At 42.1% G+C, this 17,225-nt stretch overlaps 1 protein-coding gene across 1 annotated transcript; it reads left to right on the forward strand.

Moving 5' to 3' along the window:
• The first annotated feature begins 2,511 nt into the window (after positions 1-2,511).
• LOC102719009 (disease resistance protein RGA2-like) lies at positions 2,512-16,651 on the forward strand. The gene is made up of 3 exons (XM_015836508.2): positions 2,512-2,808; positions 4,794-7,714; positions 16,246-16,651. The coding sequence occupies exons 1-3, from the start codon at positions 2,512-2,514 to the stop codon at positions 16,649-16,651; spliced, it is 3,624 nt and encodes a 1,207-aa protein (XP_015691994.2).
• Positions 16,652-17,225: the final 574 nt, after the last annotated feature.

A 17,225-nucleotide genomic window follows, 5' to 3' on the forward strand; every position in this document is an offset into this window, starting at 1 on the left:
GAGGAAAAATTTACCCACCTGTGTCAGTTGCGAACGGTGCCTTGGTACTCTTCTTTTACGGAACAACAGAGATATTCTTGACTATAAAAGAAGGAAGTTTATTATTTGGTAGCTTAACATCGCGATTTTCAGGGTGTCAGCGCAGGCGTCAAAGATGCACTCCTCCATTATCTACGTTCCCAGCATCCGTTTCTCATTTGCAACAACGTCCGGTGACTCGATCGACGGTCGCTGCATTGGAAGGAGGTAGTTGCCCGCCGACGCAAGTGTTTTCCATCATCGGATTTGAGTCCTCGCATGCCCACATAGAGATCATATGGAAAATCACTATGGTTAATTCCTCAATCCATGCGTTCTTTATAATGTATTTCCAAGTTTCACATTATTTGATAAATTAATACACTTATTTTCAAATTTACCCCCACAAATTCCTCAATCGAGTGTTTGATCCGTTGGATTAGGCCCAATGGATGGCTCTCATTCATTTAATGGTACACTAAAAATATCCTATATATTAGGTCCATTATCCTTTCATAGGTTATGAAAATCTTCATCCTCATTTTCTAGCTTTTTGTTTATGTTTATAAGCCAAAATTTAAATTTTCAACCTTAAATTTAGAGTTGATCTTAGAGTTTATTCACTGTTGTTTATCTTTCGACCTTTGTTTTTAGATCGCCAAGAACACATATAAAAATTTTATTTATAAATTATTTTTCGTTTGTAAATATATCATTTAGCGTTTTCCCTAAAACAACCAAACAATGACCCCAGATGGAGGCAGATTATCCCCAAATGGTGCTTCCTGCATCACTTCATTATCTCATTATTACAAGTGGTCCCATCACTTACAATTCCCTGGAGAACTCCTTTAGAAGATGTACTAGCTTGAGCCTAAATGAAATTCCTTTCTCAGAGAAATCATATAATATAAGGAGACAAACTCACTCACAAGGTGATCTCAGTAATCCTGGAACAACTCTTCATTATAAATTGGTTCTCACATTCAAGAGCATTAGAAACTGCGACGATTGCTCCATCACCTCACCGTTGATGACAAGCCACAACTGCTATCACCACAAGCCTGCTCGATTATCCCTACCAAAGCTTACCGCTGCATGCCTGTGTACTTGATCATCTGTGATGCATGCTCGTTGATCCTTTTCCATTGTGATGTTAGGGATGGATGAACAGTCAAACGGGCCTAGGGGTGATTATTTGGGTTATTCGGAAAAAAAAGTTAAACAACATATTTATAAACAAAAAATAATTTGTGAATAAAACTATTATATACGTATTCGTGTCGATCTTGAGTTAAAAAAATAATTTATAAATAAAATTAGAGAAAATTCACTGTGTGCCACTGACTTTGTCACCTTTCAACGATATGTCATTGAGTTTGCCAAGTTCTACAATATACCCTCTATTTTGCTGAATCTCTATAGCAAACCACTAACGGTAGCAGGTTGGTTGTTAGCCTCTGTTTGAACTGGAGAAATAAAGAATCTGCCCTTTGACATTTGCTCCTCTGAAGCATAGCACTTCCGTTTGTAGTTGCCATCCATGACAGTGAGATGATGACAGTGATAATAATTTATAGAATGAACGCTACAAGCCAATTTATATTTTAAATATAAAATTCTGAGAATATATTTTAAATTTATTTTTTAAATATAAAATTCTGAGAATATACAGTTATGGTATACGATGCACTGGAAAAAAAAATGACTGAATTGTTGCCATAATTTTTGTGGGTTACAAATGTGCCATGACATAAATATTAGCTACGGTATTTCTGTCATTCTGTGCATGGCGAAACAAGAGCTTTTGGCTTGTCATCAATCACAAAACCATAGGTCAACCGATGGATGTTTGTGTGATGCTCTGTTCTTTCATTTTTTTCTCTGCAAGTTTGTGAGAAAAAGATATACTATTCAAACAACTAATACACGCCACAAGACTTTGAGCGACCAGTTGATGTATTTAATCACAAAACATCGCCGTTTAACATTATTTAAAATTTCCACATTATTGGTGACACAACCCGATCATATCACCTCTTTTAGTCCATCTTGGAGTAGCTTGCCAATGATCTATTCGGAATATATTTTAATAGATAATATTGTTGATTTTTATGACAGGTTTAATCATATTAAAAATATATAATTATTTTTTATTGTGATTGGATTTATTACTAAATATATTTTAATTATAACTTATATTTTTTATAATTTCAATAAGATAAATGGTCAACCCTACGTAAAAAAAAGTTAACAATGTCATCTATTAAAATGCTCGAAGGCATCAGTTGTTAAGAAAATTTCCCCAGTGATGAATAAACAACCTAACCTAATGAAGACAAATTATGTATATAGTACAATAAGCTAACCCATCAAGAAAATAATGACTGAGGACATCTTGCGATAATAAAAACTTGAGCTGCTTTGGTGGACGTACTTGACCGATCGTTTCGTCTCGCAACACAAGCAAAGCTAGAGGGACGTCGGTCGCTCATGGCGGAGGTAGCGGTAGGGTGGGCCATCTCGGCGGTGGGGTGGATCACGTCGCCGGTGGTGAGCAGGCTCCTCCGCGAGGGCTCCGACCTCCTCGGCGTCGGCGAATCCGAGAGGCTGCGGGCTGTGGAGACCCGAATTCTGCCGCGGCTGGCGCTGCTGCTGGAGCAAGACGACAGGATCCCTCCTGGCCTTGGGAGGGCTCACCTGGAGCAGTGGTCTACCAGGCTCCGATCTGCCTTCTACGAAGCCGAGGACATCATCGACGTCGCCGATTACCATCGCCTCGAGAAGCAGGTTAATCTCCAACTCTCTAACTCTCTTCTAATCAGTATAGTTGCTCTTCTAATTAATCGCTTGAATGAAAATTACGTTGGGTAGTTTAGGGAGAGACGTATACTACAAGAACAATTTAATTTTATGGTACTTTAGTAGTCACCAAAATTTTAGTTACGATACTTTCTCACATGAAGATAAAATTGCTCATATTACAAATATTTTATAAGGAGCCGACTCTGGTGTATTTTACTGGTAGTAGAATTTAATCCATACTGTTAATCTATTTTTATCCGACGAGTGTGATTAAATTATATATCAATAATATTAGGCGTCTAGAAATTTAAAGAGGTAATATCGTCCTTTTTATTATGATCTTTATCGAAAAAAACGAAATTACAAAATAATGCTAATCAAGTAATTAAAAAAGTAAAAAAAATACCATTTTTCTACTTGTAGTATAAAATGTATCGGAGAGTTGTCCTTTTATAAATATTTAACGTATTGTATTGAGTTTGGGGATTCAGTATATATAAGAGTATATATGAAAGATAAGGAATGATATTTTTCCAAGCGTTTCATCCGCCCATCCTTCCATTAAAAAAAAAGAACTTCCCACATGGCCAAATCGAAGAAAAAAAAGAAAATGCCGCACACGAAAAAGAAAAAAAACAACGCACGCACAAACGGAAGCGTACGATGAAGCGACGTCCGACGTCCCTCTGACTTTGCCCGGCCAATCCGCTCCCCGGGGGATCTGGATTAGACATTGTCGGTGACACCGCAATGGCACTGAATCGCATTCCTGGTGCCCGTAGCTGATCTGTGTCGCCTCCAACTCGCCGCCGCCCACGCTCGATCCGCGTTGCCGATGCCGCTTACCCGTCGTCGTCGCCTGCTCGCATTCGCCCCCTCTGACGCCGCTTTATCCGGCGCCGCCGCTCTCCGGGTCCCCTTCCCCCCGGGTACCGCTGACGCCCTCGGGGGTCGTGCTGAACGGCAGGCTCCTCGCGGCAGCGGCGACGGTAGGGGGTTCTTCTCGGCGTGGTCGCTGTCCAACTACATTAGGATCATGTCATCGTGGGCGTCCATGGTCGCGTCCAGTCTGCGCTCTGCGACTGCGTCGCTGGTGAACTCGATCGCCAACCACGACCGTGACGTGACCAGGTTATTTTCCTTGCATCTTCATGATGCTTGTTTGGTTTTTGGGCTGTGTTTAGCTTAGCAACTGTTAGCTTCGCAATATTTGTACGACGGAGAAGCCTGTAGATGCCTCACGTGTGCTTTAGTGGTAACTGGTGCAAAACGAGCAAAAATTAATTAAGGCTGGAGAGTGCAACCAGTTCTGCTCCTGGCATATTAGTATTTATTGTTAGTGTTGATGCATTTATGTTCAGAACCATATAACCATCTGCCTATGTTTGCACTAGATAGTGATTTTGGTATGTCGTTGCATAGTTACTAGCAATTGTCCATCAGAAAGGAAAAGTGGTGAGATGATTAATGGCGATGAAACTCATCCTTCAGTCCACTTCAATGCTCATCCGGAACAGTAGAGCTAAGGTTTCAGAATAGGTATTCTGTACATACCTACGACATGATTCCTGATGCATTCAGGAGAGATTGGGGCTGATTTCCTTTGAGAAAAATGGTGAGTCCAGTCTTGCAAGGACTAACGGAGAGTCGGAGACTCACTCCTCGACATTAACCGTGTGTGCGATGGGTGGGCCAAGCCCAAGCATGTCTCTCTGGTTCGGTGGCCGGGAGACTCAACCAAGATTCTCACACTTAATATTGAGGCTAACGAGTTCAGTCTTAGTGTAATAGCAAACCGAAAGAGCGATTAATATGCTATGGTGGCACCAATACCTTTAATTTGCTGTAATAACTTGATTGTAATCAACTTATTTTTATTGGGTGTTGATTGATTATTATGCCCATGTATCTAGGATCTTGTAAAAATTTAAACGCTATGTAGAAATCTGAAATGTGTCGCTGTGATGCAGGTCATTTCTAATTCTAAGCCAGCTGTCATGCCAATGCTAGATCATGCAAAAGATATCATGTCAGGCAAAACTAGCAAGTTGAAGAAAATTCTAAATAACTTAGAGAAAATAATTGAAGAAGGGTCACAGTTTTTGCCACTTCTGGTTCGCACAACTGGCAATGGTACAAGTGGCAGTGACACAGACATATCCAATCCTGCTAACAAAATGATTGGAACTATCACGACTTCTTCAGCTCTTACAGAAGTCATAATTGGCAGAGACAAGGAACGTGATGAGATTTTAAGGTTGCTCCATGAAACTGAAGATAATTTTGAACCAAGCTCATGGAACAAGTGTTATTCCGTGATAGGCATCTATGGCATCGGTGGTTCTGGGAAGACAACGCTAGCACAGCATGTCTGTAGTTATGAACGGAGGGATAACTACTTTTGCCTTGTCATGTGGATTCATGTTTCTCAAAGTTTTAGTGTGAGCAACATTTATCGAGAGATGCTTGAAGCAGCTTCAGGGGAACCATCCCATGAGTTCTGCAATCTTGATTCTCTACAGATGAAACTAGAGGCAGCATTGACTGGCAAAAGATTCTTGCTAGTACTGGATGACGTCTGGACTGAGAAGGATGTGAATTCACGGTTAAAACTGGATCAACTGCTTTCTCCATTGAAGGTAGGGAAGAGAGGGAGTAAGGTCCTAATCACAACTCGATTCGCTGATGCTGCTATGTCTCTAGGTGCTCAGAACCTCATGAAAATACCCGACTTAAATGACAAGGATTTCTTCCAGCTCTTTATGCATTATGCACTTGATGGCGTGAGGCTTGAGAGCCTAGAACTAGAAAAGTTTCAGGCAATTGGAGAAGAGATCATGAAAAAACTGAAAGGATCTCCATTAGCAGCAAAGCTAGTAGGGTCCCGGCTACGCAAACAATTGAATGCCATGTTTTGGAGAAGGGTTGGAAACCAGGACCTGCTGAGTGATACCATGGGAGCTCTGTGGTGGAGCTACCGGCAGCTGGATGGGCAGATTAAGCGTTGTTTTGCTTACTGTAGCATGTTTCCTCAAGGGCATATGTTTGCACGTAATGAGTTAGTCGAGTTATGGATGGCAGAAGGCTTTATAAAGACAGCCAATGGTGATGAGCAAATGGAAGATGTAGGCCAGAACTACTTTGATGAACTAGTGTCATGCTCATTTCTACAAACAAGAAAAAAAGATGACGGGGATGAGAATGAGAGGTTTACAATGCATGATCTGCTGCATGAATTGGCGGTGATGGTTGCTGGAAATGATTGCTTTCGATTAGAAGAAGGCGAGAACAGAGAATTTCCTCCAGATGCCTGCCATCTTTTTATCAATTTGTATGATGCAGTGAAGGCTACACGGCAGATTTGCAAACTGAAAAAGTTGCGTACACTAATATTCACTACTACTTTTCGTGGATCGACAATAACCATAGAAGCACTTGAGGGCATGCTGAAGAAATTAAGAAAACTGCGTGTGGTGAAAGTATGCCTAGATGGTGAAATGATGACGATTCCAACCAGTATTTGTGGCTTAAAACATCTAAGATGTCTCACTATCCACAACTTTGGGTGGATTAAGGTTTACTTGCCAAGAAAGTTTGACAAACTGTATCATTTGCAGATCCTAGAGATCCCTAATACTGGTGTTTTGAGAAGTATCAACGTGAAAAGCATGGGCAACCTGGTCAGTTTGCGGCATGTTAGAAACCCTGGTGGTTGGTTACTCTCCGATTCTTCCATTTTGTCTTTTCCTAGGATTGGGCGGCTGAAATCACTTCAAGAATTAAGTGACTTCTCAGTGAGGAAAGAAAAGGGGCATGAGTTAGAGCAGCTAAAGGGTCTAAATAATCTTCGTGGCTCTCTAAGAATTTGTGGCCTTCAAAATGTAGGAAGCAAGGAAACAGCTCTGGAAGCCAAGCTATATGATAAGAAGCACCTCACAGAATTGACACTTGCATGGTACCACCAGGACCAGAGCTGCAATCCAGACCTCCAAACCGAAATACTTCAGGGCCTGTGTCCACCATCGCAGCTCACACAACTGCGTGTAATTGGCTACGAAGGATGGAGATATCCAAGCTGGTTATCACAAAATCAGACTAGTCTAGTTAAATGCCTACAATCTCTCGATCTGTGGAGATGTTCTAATCTGGAATCTCTTCCAGATATTGCTGAACTTTTCAGTAATCTTCGTTACCTTCAACTCATTAGTATTCCCAAGCTAAAAGGGTTGCCAAGACTTCCGGATAACCTTAAGACGTTACACATAACTTCGTGTGAAGCCCTGGTGGTGACATGTGTGGAAGATGTGGAGATGATAAGGTCAATGCTTTTTGAGAGGATTTCTCGAACTGATGGCCTGTCCTTGAGAATTACACGTCCTGAGGAAATTAGTGGGTTTGCCAGTGAGCAACCTAACATGTTCAGTGCAATCTTGCGCGACATCATAGGCATATCTGCTCCTGAGGTTGGAAGCATTGAAAATATGCTGTCGAGCCTTCTGCCTTTTATCAGTTGTCAGACAGAAGAAGAAAATTATCCCCAACTATTGCTTCCTGCATCACTCGAGTGTCTCCGTCTCAAGGGATGCATCATTACAGACACCGTCATGCAAAACTGCTTGCGTAGCTGTACTAGCCTTACGATTTTGGACTTACAGGGAGTACCCTTTTGCAAAGCAATCCCTTACGGCCTGCTCAAGTCTCTAGTCATTCTCCATGTCATCGATTGTGTCCACTTTACTCGGTTGCAAGGCCTAGCTGATCTCAATAACCTGAGACGACTTTCAATTGGAAACTGCCCCAACCTTGAGACCCTTGAAGAGGCCGACAAAGTGCAAGCCCTTGACTGCCTCGACGTTAGTGATATAACCCTTGTGCCACAGCTGCTATCAAGGCAAGCCTACTCGTCTCTACCACGACTTAATGTTTCTCACTCCACGGAGCTTAGGGAGGAAGAGGTCCTGCAGCAATTGACTTCACTGAAGTTACTGACCTTCCATAGCTGCAAATGGAACAACTTGCCACAGACCTTGGCAAGCCTGACATGCCTCCAACATTTGACTTTGCTGAACTGCAAAAATATCCGATCACTTCCAACGTTACCCGTGTGTCTACAGTCTTTCGAACTCGGTTTCTCCCATCCATCATTCATGAAGAGCTGCCAAGAGAGTGGACATCCAAATTGGCACAAGATTGCACATGTTCCTAGAAAACATTATAATTATGAATGTTAGAGATATGATTCAAATTACAATATACAATGTATTTGGAGTATGTTATTAGTTTTCCAATACGACCCGTAATCTTTTTCCTTTAGAACTCTTAGGAATTTCCTAATAAGACTTGTAGTCTTCTACCATTAGGGCTCTTAGATTTTCTTCATATTTCTTTTGTAAGCTGCACGGGAAGGTGCAACAGTCTGTTATATTTCTCTGTATTGTAACCATCTCATATTGGTTTTTGTTGGTCAGTACCTGTGGTTTTTCTCGTAAGGGTTTCCACATTAAATTAGTATCTTCGTTGCGTCTCTATTTTTCTAACAACCGGCGATACGAACACATTGCAAATTACTTTTAGTCAAACATGTGGGTGAGTTTATGAAACCTAATATAATGTCAGTCTATAAGAGTATATGTTATACTTAAGGTCCAGAGTAAGTCTAAGTTAAGTCGTTTATGTGAAGGATTAAGATGCAGCAAATTAATTTAAACCATTCGTTGCACACTAATCCCAGGACTAAATTGCTCTTACCTCATATGTCATTTCTCTAAGATGCCATTTATTAGCATTTAAATTCTATCATCGATGTCATTTATTGCATCTGCTCTACACTATACAGTGCACGAACTAATTTTACTTATCATACATACTTCATTCATCATTCTTCAAATTTGACGGCTAAAATTATTTTAATAAGATTGGACGTTTAGAACATACTCCACCTTTTTTTACATAGACTTTTCATATATCAATGACTTCTGAAATTAGAAACTACCTTAGCAATTATTAGTTTTCATATGTTAGAAAATATCTTTCTAATTAGAAACATTTTGAGTTTCTATATGTCAGAAAATATATTTGCAATTAGAAACATTTTCTATATATTAGATTTTATATAAAGATAAATATATACTTTCTAATAAAAAAAATATCCGCAAATATCCAATATATATCTTTAGAATTAAAGTTCAATCATAATTTTTAACCACATCTTCAGAACACTGACAATGATACCAAAACAATAAAGTTTGTAAGCAATGTCATACCATAGTTACGCTAAACATAAAATTGATCAAGGCTCTAGACCACTGTTATTGGACGGCCAAATAGTCAAATCACTAACAATAATATCATATATAAATCTCTTATAAAATAGGAATGAGTATATGATATTCTAGAAATATTTTGTTAATATCATATTTTTAAGTGAAATAAGTAAATTGATTGATCTGTCAAATGACGCATTAGTGTAAAATAGTTTTTAAATCATGGAAATATATGTGCACCTACTGATAATAATTAATTGGAAACACAACTAATGAAAAATATAATTCGTAATTTCACTTTGTAAAAAATTGTCATATATTTTTTAAACTACAAGAACTCGTGTGATAAATATTTGCTATGAATTATATGATCACTTAATATTTGATTTAAATATATTTTCATGTAATACAAGAAAACATGGAGAAATTTATAAACTCATAATAAATTTAGACTAGAGAGTTGTACAGTTGTTTTGTGCTTTTGATATATGCAACGTCAATAAAATTTCATTTATTATAGGTAGACAGAAAGTTGTATGTGATGCAACTTATATTTGTATAAAGTGGTTTTCATTAAAATTAGCTTTATAGAGTTTAAATTTTATATTAATATCACATAATATGAATAAAATATTTAGTTAAAAATATTTTTGCAATATGTGAATTTGATATTGTAGTGGTTTTGAAATTAGTATATTAATTTTTTGTTTCAATATTTATGAAATTAGTATATAAAGATGGACTTACAAGTTCTACCATTACTGTTTAAACTTAAAAACTCTTAAGTTAGTATAATGTGGTACAACCTATAATTAAACAAACCTATAGTGGTTTAGGAGCATACACATGAAAAACTGAATGATTTTTTCTCTCTAAATCCATCCTTGGCAAACGCTCCCTAATAGTTAGCAACAAAAAGAAATCCCAAGTGATGAATAAACAAACCTAATCAAAACATATTTATTATGAGTTCACCTAATTAATTATATTACCTCCCTTTCAAATTAAACGCAGCTCTATAATTTAAATTTAAACTAGAGAGCTGTGTTTACTTTGGGAGAAAGGAAATATTCAGTAGTAGTACACTAGTATTAAATATTGTCATGTTTGTTCCACGTAAGTACGTTCATCTCTTGTAGAGAGGTGGCAGTGAGTCCAACGTATTTGTCTATGAAACTTAAAGATTGGATTTAAAATAGATTGAAAATAAAATTTTATATAGTTTTAAGATAATTTTTTTAAAGAATTAAATATGTTCCGAAAGAAACCAATTGGCTTACCCACTCTGCTCGTAATAGGTGAAGCATCTAGGCCCACGTTAATTTTCGTAATTAATGACAAACGCTAATTGTGGACTAACCGTTGTTTTTGACATATATATTTTGAGTTAGGTTCACATCATGTGTGCGCATGGATGATTATCGTTGGATTAAAATTGACAGCGCAAAGCGAAGGAAAAGAAGATGGTAAACCAGTGCTTTATTTTTAAATTGATCGAGGTGTAGGGCGATAAAATTCGCTAGTTTATTTTTAGCTTCGCCGTACTATTAAGAGGGCTTATGACCTAGCAAAGAGATGATCTTAATTGCCACATTAGGTCATTATGCTTTTAGAATTGTGCTCACATTTCACAACACACACTTCTATTTACCGTGTTCGGCCTGACCAGGGCCGGTCTGACCACACGCTTGCTGCCGATCTGACCGAAGATCTCTGGCCGGTCTGACTGGCCACCTAGTGGCGGTCTCTGGCCGGTCTGACGGGCCACCTAGTGACGGTCTGACCGACGGTATATGGGCGGTCTGACCGGCCCCCTAGAGGCCGGGATGGTGTGCTCTGGGATGCCCGATCCCAAGCCGCCGGAGCTGTATTTAGTCAGACTGAGCCGAGGGTGGTCTGACCGAGCCGAGGCCGGTCTGACTGGCCAGGCCGATGGGGTCCTCTGACAGGGCTACAACGACTAGTTTTCTAGCTGTTGCAGAGTAGCGAGTAGCACAGTCTAACCAGCCACATACCTCCAGTCAGACTGGCAGTACACAGAGTTGGGAGATTTTGACCCCAATGGCTAGTTTTGGTTGGTGGGAGTAAAAACACTCCCCCACCAGCAGCAAGGGGTCTCTCTTGGCACCCATTTTCAAGTGCATACAACCCTTGCATCTCTCACACACCCACTTAAGCTTTGCGTTCATCCATCTAGTGTGGTTGAGGTTGTTCTAACCAAGAGTCCAGTGCATTGCTTTCATTGTAGAGCTAGTGTGGCACTTGATCATTGATCTCTGAGCCGGGTTATCGCTTGTTACTCTTAGAGTTTGCCGCCTCCTAGACGGCTTGTGGAGGAGTTGTCCGGTGACCTCTCCAAGAAGATTGTGGAGGAGGCCCGACGCTGGTTGTGAGTGGTTTGTAGTTCACCACCTTCGGAGTGAAAGAAGAACTACCCTGAGTGACCGAGGCTTGGGTAGTCCTCTTCGTAGGCCGGCTCCCGCCTTGCGCACCCCTTAATGAAGGGGTCGTGTGGTGGCTTTGTGGTTGAGCGGTGGAGTTGGGCTCGCCTCAACGGAGAGTAGGAAACCGGCGAGTTTTCGAACCTCGGTGAAAAAATTCTTGTCTCATTGCCTCTTTTACTTGTCGAATTTACATTTATGCAATTTACTTTCCTAGTGATATATTTGAGCCACTTTTACCCTAGTGTTGCAAAATATAACCTAGGTGCTTAGTTAGACTTGTCCCTCACCGAGCCAAGCAACTTAGGTTAGTTTTAATTAGGTGTCATTTAACTTTATATCATCTGTTCACCCCCACTATAGTCGACATATTGATCCTACAATAGGTATTTGTAACATCATGATTTTCGCGAGTCCAAAAATTTCGTTAATCAAAAATCCAAATCTCAAAAATCCTTATTATCATACCAAACCCCCGAGCTCAATTGTTTGAGAGAAATAATAAAATCATCTATTCCTTTCTCGGCGTCCCCGACTCTCCAAAAATCCGCGCAACTAAAATTCTTTTCAGAGAATTTAACTGTGCAAATAAAATTTCCGGTCGTCGGAAATTTATTTATTTGAGTGCTTAATCGCCCTGACGAATTTTATTCGTCTTATGTAATATCCGTTCAGAATATTTTATTCCGAACTTCTACCGTCAAATTAAGTATCTTTCCTTGTATTCTATCCGTCCCAATATTCCTTTTTGTTCTGGACTCGATCGTCCAAATAAATATTATTCGCCTCATCCTTTATCTATCTCTTTTATTCCAAATTCCAGTGGTCCGATTAAATACTAATCTCTACGACTGTTATCCGTTCCATTTATCCAAGACCATATTATTCTAGCGAAAATCAATTATTCATCGTATCTAATTATTTCTCGGAAGACCGATAAACTCCATCCATTTATATTTTTTTTGTCAATATACCACTAATATTTTCCACGGACATCCTATACATTTCCATGCACTACAATCATGCAAGCAACAAAGCCCAGTCGCCAAATCCCAGTCGCGTGGCGTCGTCCGGCCGATGCGTCGCCTCGCCGCTGCCGTACCAGCCACCTTTTTCCTACACAAGCCACCGCCTGGCCGACGCGTCGCCTCAGCCGTCGTCGCGTCGTCGCCAAGTCGATGTCACCGGCACGTTGTCGATGTCGCGTGCGCCAGGCCGGCGCTCCCCTCTGCCCGACGGCCGCATCCGCCAGCTCGCCACCCCGCTGCTCCCCGCCGCCAGCTACTCGCCGGCCTCCCCTATAAAAGGCGGGCAGAGCCCTCTACTCCTCCGCCGCTTCTGCCTCCTTCTTCCTCGCCACACGGCCGATGCGCCCTGCCGCCCCAGCTGCCGTCGCGCTCCCTGCCCTCCGCCTGGCTGACGGCGCAAGGCCCAGCCGTCGCCCCAGCACCGGCCGGCCCCCTCCGCCTCAGCCGCCGCCGGCGCTCTCTCCCCTCCAGGCGCCGCCAGGCCAAAGGAGCAAGGCTCGGCCGCCGCCCTCCTGCCGCCACCGGCACAGCCGCCTCCTTTCCCCGCCGCCTGCGCCGCTCTCTGCCTCCGCCGGCTCACCCTCCCGGCCACCGCCTGCTTTCCTCCCCTGCCGCCTCCCTGAGAGATAGAGAGAGGAAGGAGAGAATACGGGAGGGTGTTGAGAAAAGGAGGAGAGAAAAGAGAAAAATAAAAAGAAAGAAAAGGAAAAGAAAGAGAAAGTAAATTGGACCCCACCTGGGACCCTTTTTCTGGCCCACCACCCTTGTTTCAGCCTCTATCCAAGGCCGAAGCCCATTTATTCATCTTCTCTATCTTCCGAAGTCTGTTGACATCCTCCATTTCTTTCAGACCTGAGTGTACTCAGGTAAATCTTTCCCTCGAGTCCACAATATTCTTAACCTAGCGAGCAATTTAAGTAATTCGGAGCTATAATTATTTATCCAAAAATATTTATTTACCTTTATTGTTTATTCAAAAAAATTTATTCAAAACTATTTATTTTTAATTAAATACTTGTTTACTCCCTCCCTTGTTTTGGAAACCGCCACAAATCTATTATTAGTATATAAATATATCTATTTTCTAAATAAAGTTAGCATGTTGGTTTATTCAAAACCTATATTTTATTTATAAACTATTTTATTAGCAAAAACCTTTGTTTATTTAAAACTCCTCCATTTTATTTAATTTAGTTGTTTTCTTTCCGAAAAGAGTTATATTCTTTTCTAAGAAAATATTTGATTTCAACCTTTATTTTTTTTCAAATAAACATGTTTTCAAAATATCTATTTTATAAAAGTCTTTACCTTTTATTTTACTCAGTCGTTCTTCGAAAAACACTTTCTTTCTTTTAAATCGTCCAGAGTCCTTTTTATCGCTTTTTTCCGTTAGCGTCCTCACGTTTGCGCCGATCGTTCGTTTTGTTAGTGTTGGGAGTGGCGAGCGAGTCGTGCGAGGACCTGGGTATAGCAAGCGAGTCATACGAGAAACCAACTTTGCGAGACTTCGAATCAGGCAAGTCACCACACATGTTGACCATGTTGAACCTATGTTTGAAAATGCATTCTTTTACTTTAAATTACACGCAGAACAATTAGAGACCCACTGTAGTTAGTTATACCCATCATATGCTTGATTACCCTGAAACCTTTGTAGCCTCATTACTCAACTATAACCTAGTGAACTTATGACATTGCTTAGCCCTACTATTAGCTGTATTTTATGTAATATTATACTTTTGAATGATTATGATGATGTTGAGGCATTACTCAGTGAAAGTAATTGCATGACGGCAGGTGGTGGCATGAGCGCCACCCAGCCATGTTGAGATAAAAACTATTTTTGATCAGAGCGGAACTGTGGGAATATGGGTGGTTCCAGGGAAAGGTTAGCCGCCCTGATCAATTAAGGACCGTACAACCGTGTTTCTCGAATGGGTATAGACCTAGCTTAGTAAATAGTCGAGCGGAGGCGGTGCCCAAGCCGTGATGGTTCTTATGAGTGTGCGAGTAGGCGGGAAGCCTACTATACACAAGGAATGACCGGGTAGATTAGTTCCAGTGAGTTGTAGTATGTTGTGTTTATGTTGTTGGTTTAATCCTCCTTCGGGAACGCCAGAACTCCCCTCACTGCTAGTAACCGCACGTCTAGGGTGCAATGGGAACTAAAGTTTATGGAGCGGGCACTGCCAAAGTAAGGTTATCGAAAGGCTTTGCCATGACACGTCTCATGTGTTGGACAGTCGTAGAGCATGGGGAAAGTGTACAACCACTGTGTGTTTAAATCTATTCGAATAGCCGTGCTCTCGAATATGAGCACCGGGACATGACATACACTTGGTTAGACTTATAAAACCCAACATATGAGTATGAGATGAGAATAAAAGATGTGTATGGTTGCCTAGGTGATTCACTCCTTGAGATGCAAAGGGTTGAATTATCTAGAAGATGGCATGGATGCTAGGAAGGGAAACCATCAGTGGATGACTGATAGAATCTTCATGGCTATTTAATTACACTCATGGTATAGAAATTGCCGCTAGAAAATAGGTCTTGTGAAAACTATTTGAGAAGTCGCTTTTATGCAAAATAACTCTATAGCCTTCCTTGTTAGAGCCTTGCATGTGCATATTTACATGGTGGTTTGTTGAGTAGCTTGTACTCACCCTTGCTAAATATAAACCTCCAGTGCTCAAGAGGATTTGGCTCTAGATCCGTTGTAGAGCTACAGAGTTATCCTAGTTGAAGCGGTTGTCTAACGGTCTCTGTCTCCCAGCCGCCGCCTGTGTCGTGTCAGATGTGCCCTCCTGCTTTCTTTTGCTTTCGCTGTTGCTGTTATAAAGGTTTTGATTTAACCAAAGGTTCGTAATTAAACCCTTTCCACCTTATCTTTTTGTCATGATATGTGATGATCCAACTATGTATGTGTGTACCAACTACTGATCCAGGGATTGGTACTGATAAACACAGAAGGTTACCGATTAGCGAAATCAGGGGCCGACAGAAAAAGCAAGAGGCGGAGGGGTGGGCCATCATCATCCTGGATTACCTGCAACCTAACGGCCATCGAATAGGACAAGAAAGTGCAAGCCCTTGGCATGCTCTACCTACTATTTTTTTGAATGCGCAAAAGACTTGCACGTCAATAAATTAGAAGGAAAGAGTCTGAAACACGACGCCTAGAGGCTTGACGGCCCCTAGGCTGAGACTCAGAAAAGGAAACCGGAGCCTAAACTAGAAGCACGACTATGAAACAAACGCAACTCCAAGAGAAGGGGAAGGGGTAGGCCCGCTCTACGCTCCTAAGAAATCCCCAAATGTGGCAATGCCGGTGGCAGACCATAGCTGGCCCTCCGAAACGACGAGCCCCTTAATAGCTTGGACAAAAGACAACGCTAAGTCGAAGATTCTGCTGTTCCGCTCATTCCACAGCTGCCAGGTGACGAGGAGGACTAAGGAGCCAAAGCTGGGCTTCATGCGTTGAGGTAAGCTGGCTCTAGAAGACTGCCACCAGTCCTAAAGACAAGCGCCTCTGGTGGGTGAGAGGGACGCCCAACCCGGGGACGACAACTATTGGAGCTAGACCTGCCTAGCAAACACACAGTCAAGGAGGATGTGGTCCGCTATCTCGGGATCCTGGCCACACAAAGGACAAACCATGTGATTAGCGATGCCGTGCTTGTGAAGCAGGTCGGCAGTCCAGCAGCGCCGCCGGAGCACGAACCAGAGGAAGAACTTGCACTTGTCTGGGCCCTTTGTGTGCCAAAGCAAGTCGGCACACGAAAAGGACTATTGGCTGACAAAGAAGGGCCGAGAGGGCAGAGTAGCGATGGTCCCTCGTCCAGCGCCAACAAAGATGGTACAGGACCCTGGGCGAGAGCTAAAAATGCCGCACCGCCTCCTAAACGAGGAGAAACTAACCGATGACCGAAATAGTAAGCACCGCCCAGATATCAAAGATCCAGGTGTCGTTGGCGAGGGCAGCAATGACAGAGCACTGATTCCAGAGATGGTGAGGGACAACAAGGAGCAGAAGCAATGCCAAGGAAGCTATCGAGCGCCCGTTGATCCATTAGTTAGCCTAGAAGAGAGCTAATTCCTATTACCAGGTACGAAGAAGGAAGAGGCGACGAACATGTCAAAGACACTGCGCTCAGAGTGTTCCTTAAGACCGACCCAATAGGTGCAGCTTGAGTGCTGAAGCCAAAGCCAGCGTAAACGCAAGGCGAAGCCAGCAAATCTTAGGTTCGGGATCCCCAACCCCCCTCCCAGAGCTTTAGGGTGACAGACGTTAGTCCAGGCCACTCTGCACTGCCCCCCATGGACCAAGTCCAAGCCCACCCAAAGGAAGGTGCGACGCCTCTTGTCGATCGCCTTTAGTGTCCAACTCGGTAGGCCGACCGACATGGCCACAGTGATTGAGATGGAGGAGAGCACCGAATGGACGAGCACCGTGTGGCCAGCAAGGGAAAGGAGCCAACCCTTCCACGGGAGCAAGCGACGAGATACCTTGTCAACCTGTGGCTGCAAGGCCACCCTCGGGAGCTTACGGACGGAGAGCGGAATGCCGAGGTAGGTGCAAGGAAAATCAAAGATTAAGGAGGAGCGGATCAGCTCCAGATCATCCGCTGAGCAACGAATCGGAGTGATCGAGCACTCAGCAAAGTTGG

The sequence above is a fragment of the Oryza brachyantha genome, chromosome 4 (assembly GCF_000231095.2).
Source record: "Oryza brachyantha chromosome 4, ObraRS2, whole genome shotgun sequence".
In the NCBI taxonomy this organism is placed as follows: domain Eukaryota; kingdom Viridiplantae; phylum Streptophyta; class Magnoliopsida; order Poales; family Poaceae; genus Oryza; species Oryza brachyantha.

Excerpts from the sequence above, each read along its gene's own strand:
- LOC102719009 (XM_015836508.2), top strand. The coding sequence starts at position 2,512 with ATGGCGGAGGTAGCGGTAGGGTGGGCCATCTCGGCGGTGGGGTGGATC. Across the intron at positions 2,809-4,793 it reads ACCATCGCCTCGAGAAGCAG|GTCATTTCTAATTCTAAGCC; the intron begins GTTAATCTCCAA and ends GCTGTGATGCAG. Across the intron at positions 7,715-16,245 it reads GTGCCACAGCTGCTATCAAG|GTCGGCAGTCCAGCAGCGCC; the intron begins GCAAGCCTACTC and ends CTTGTGAAGCAG.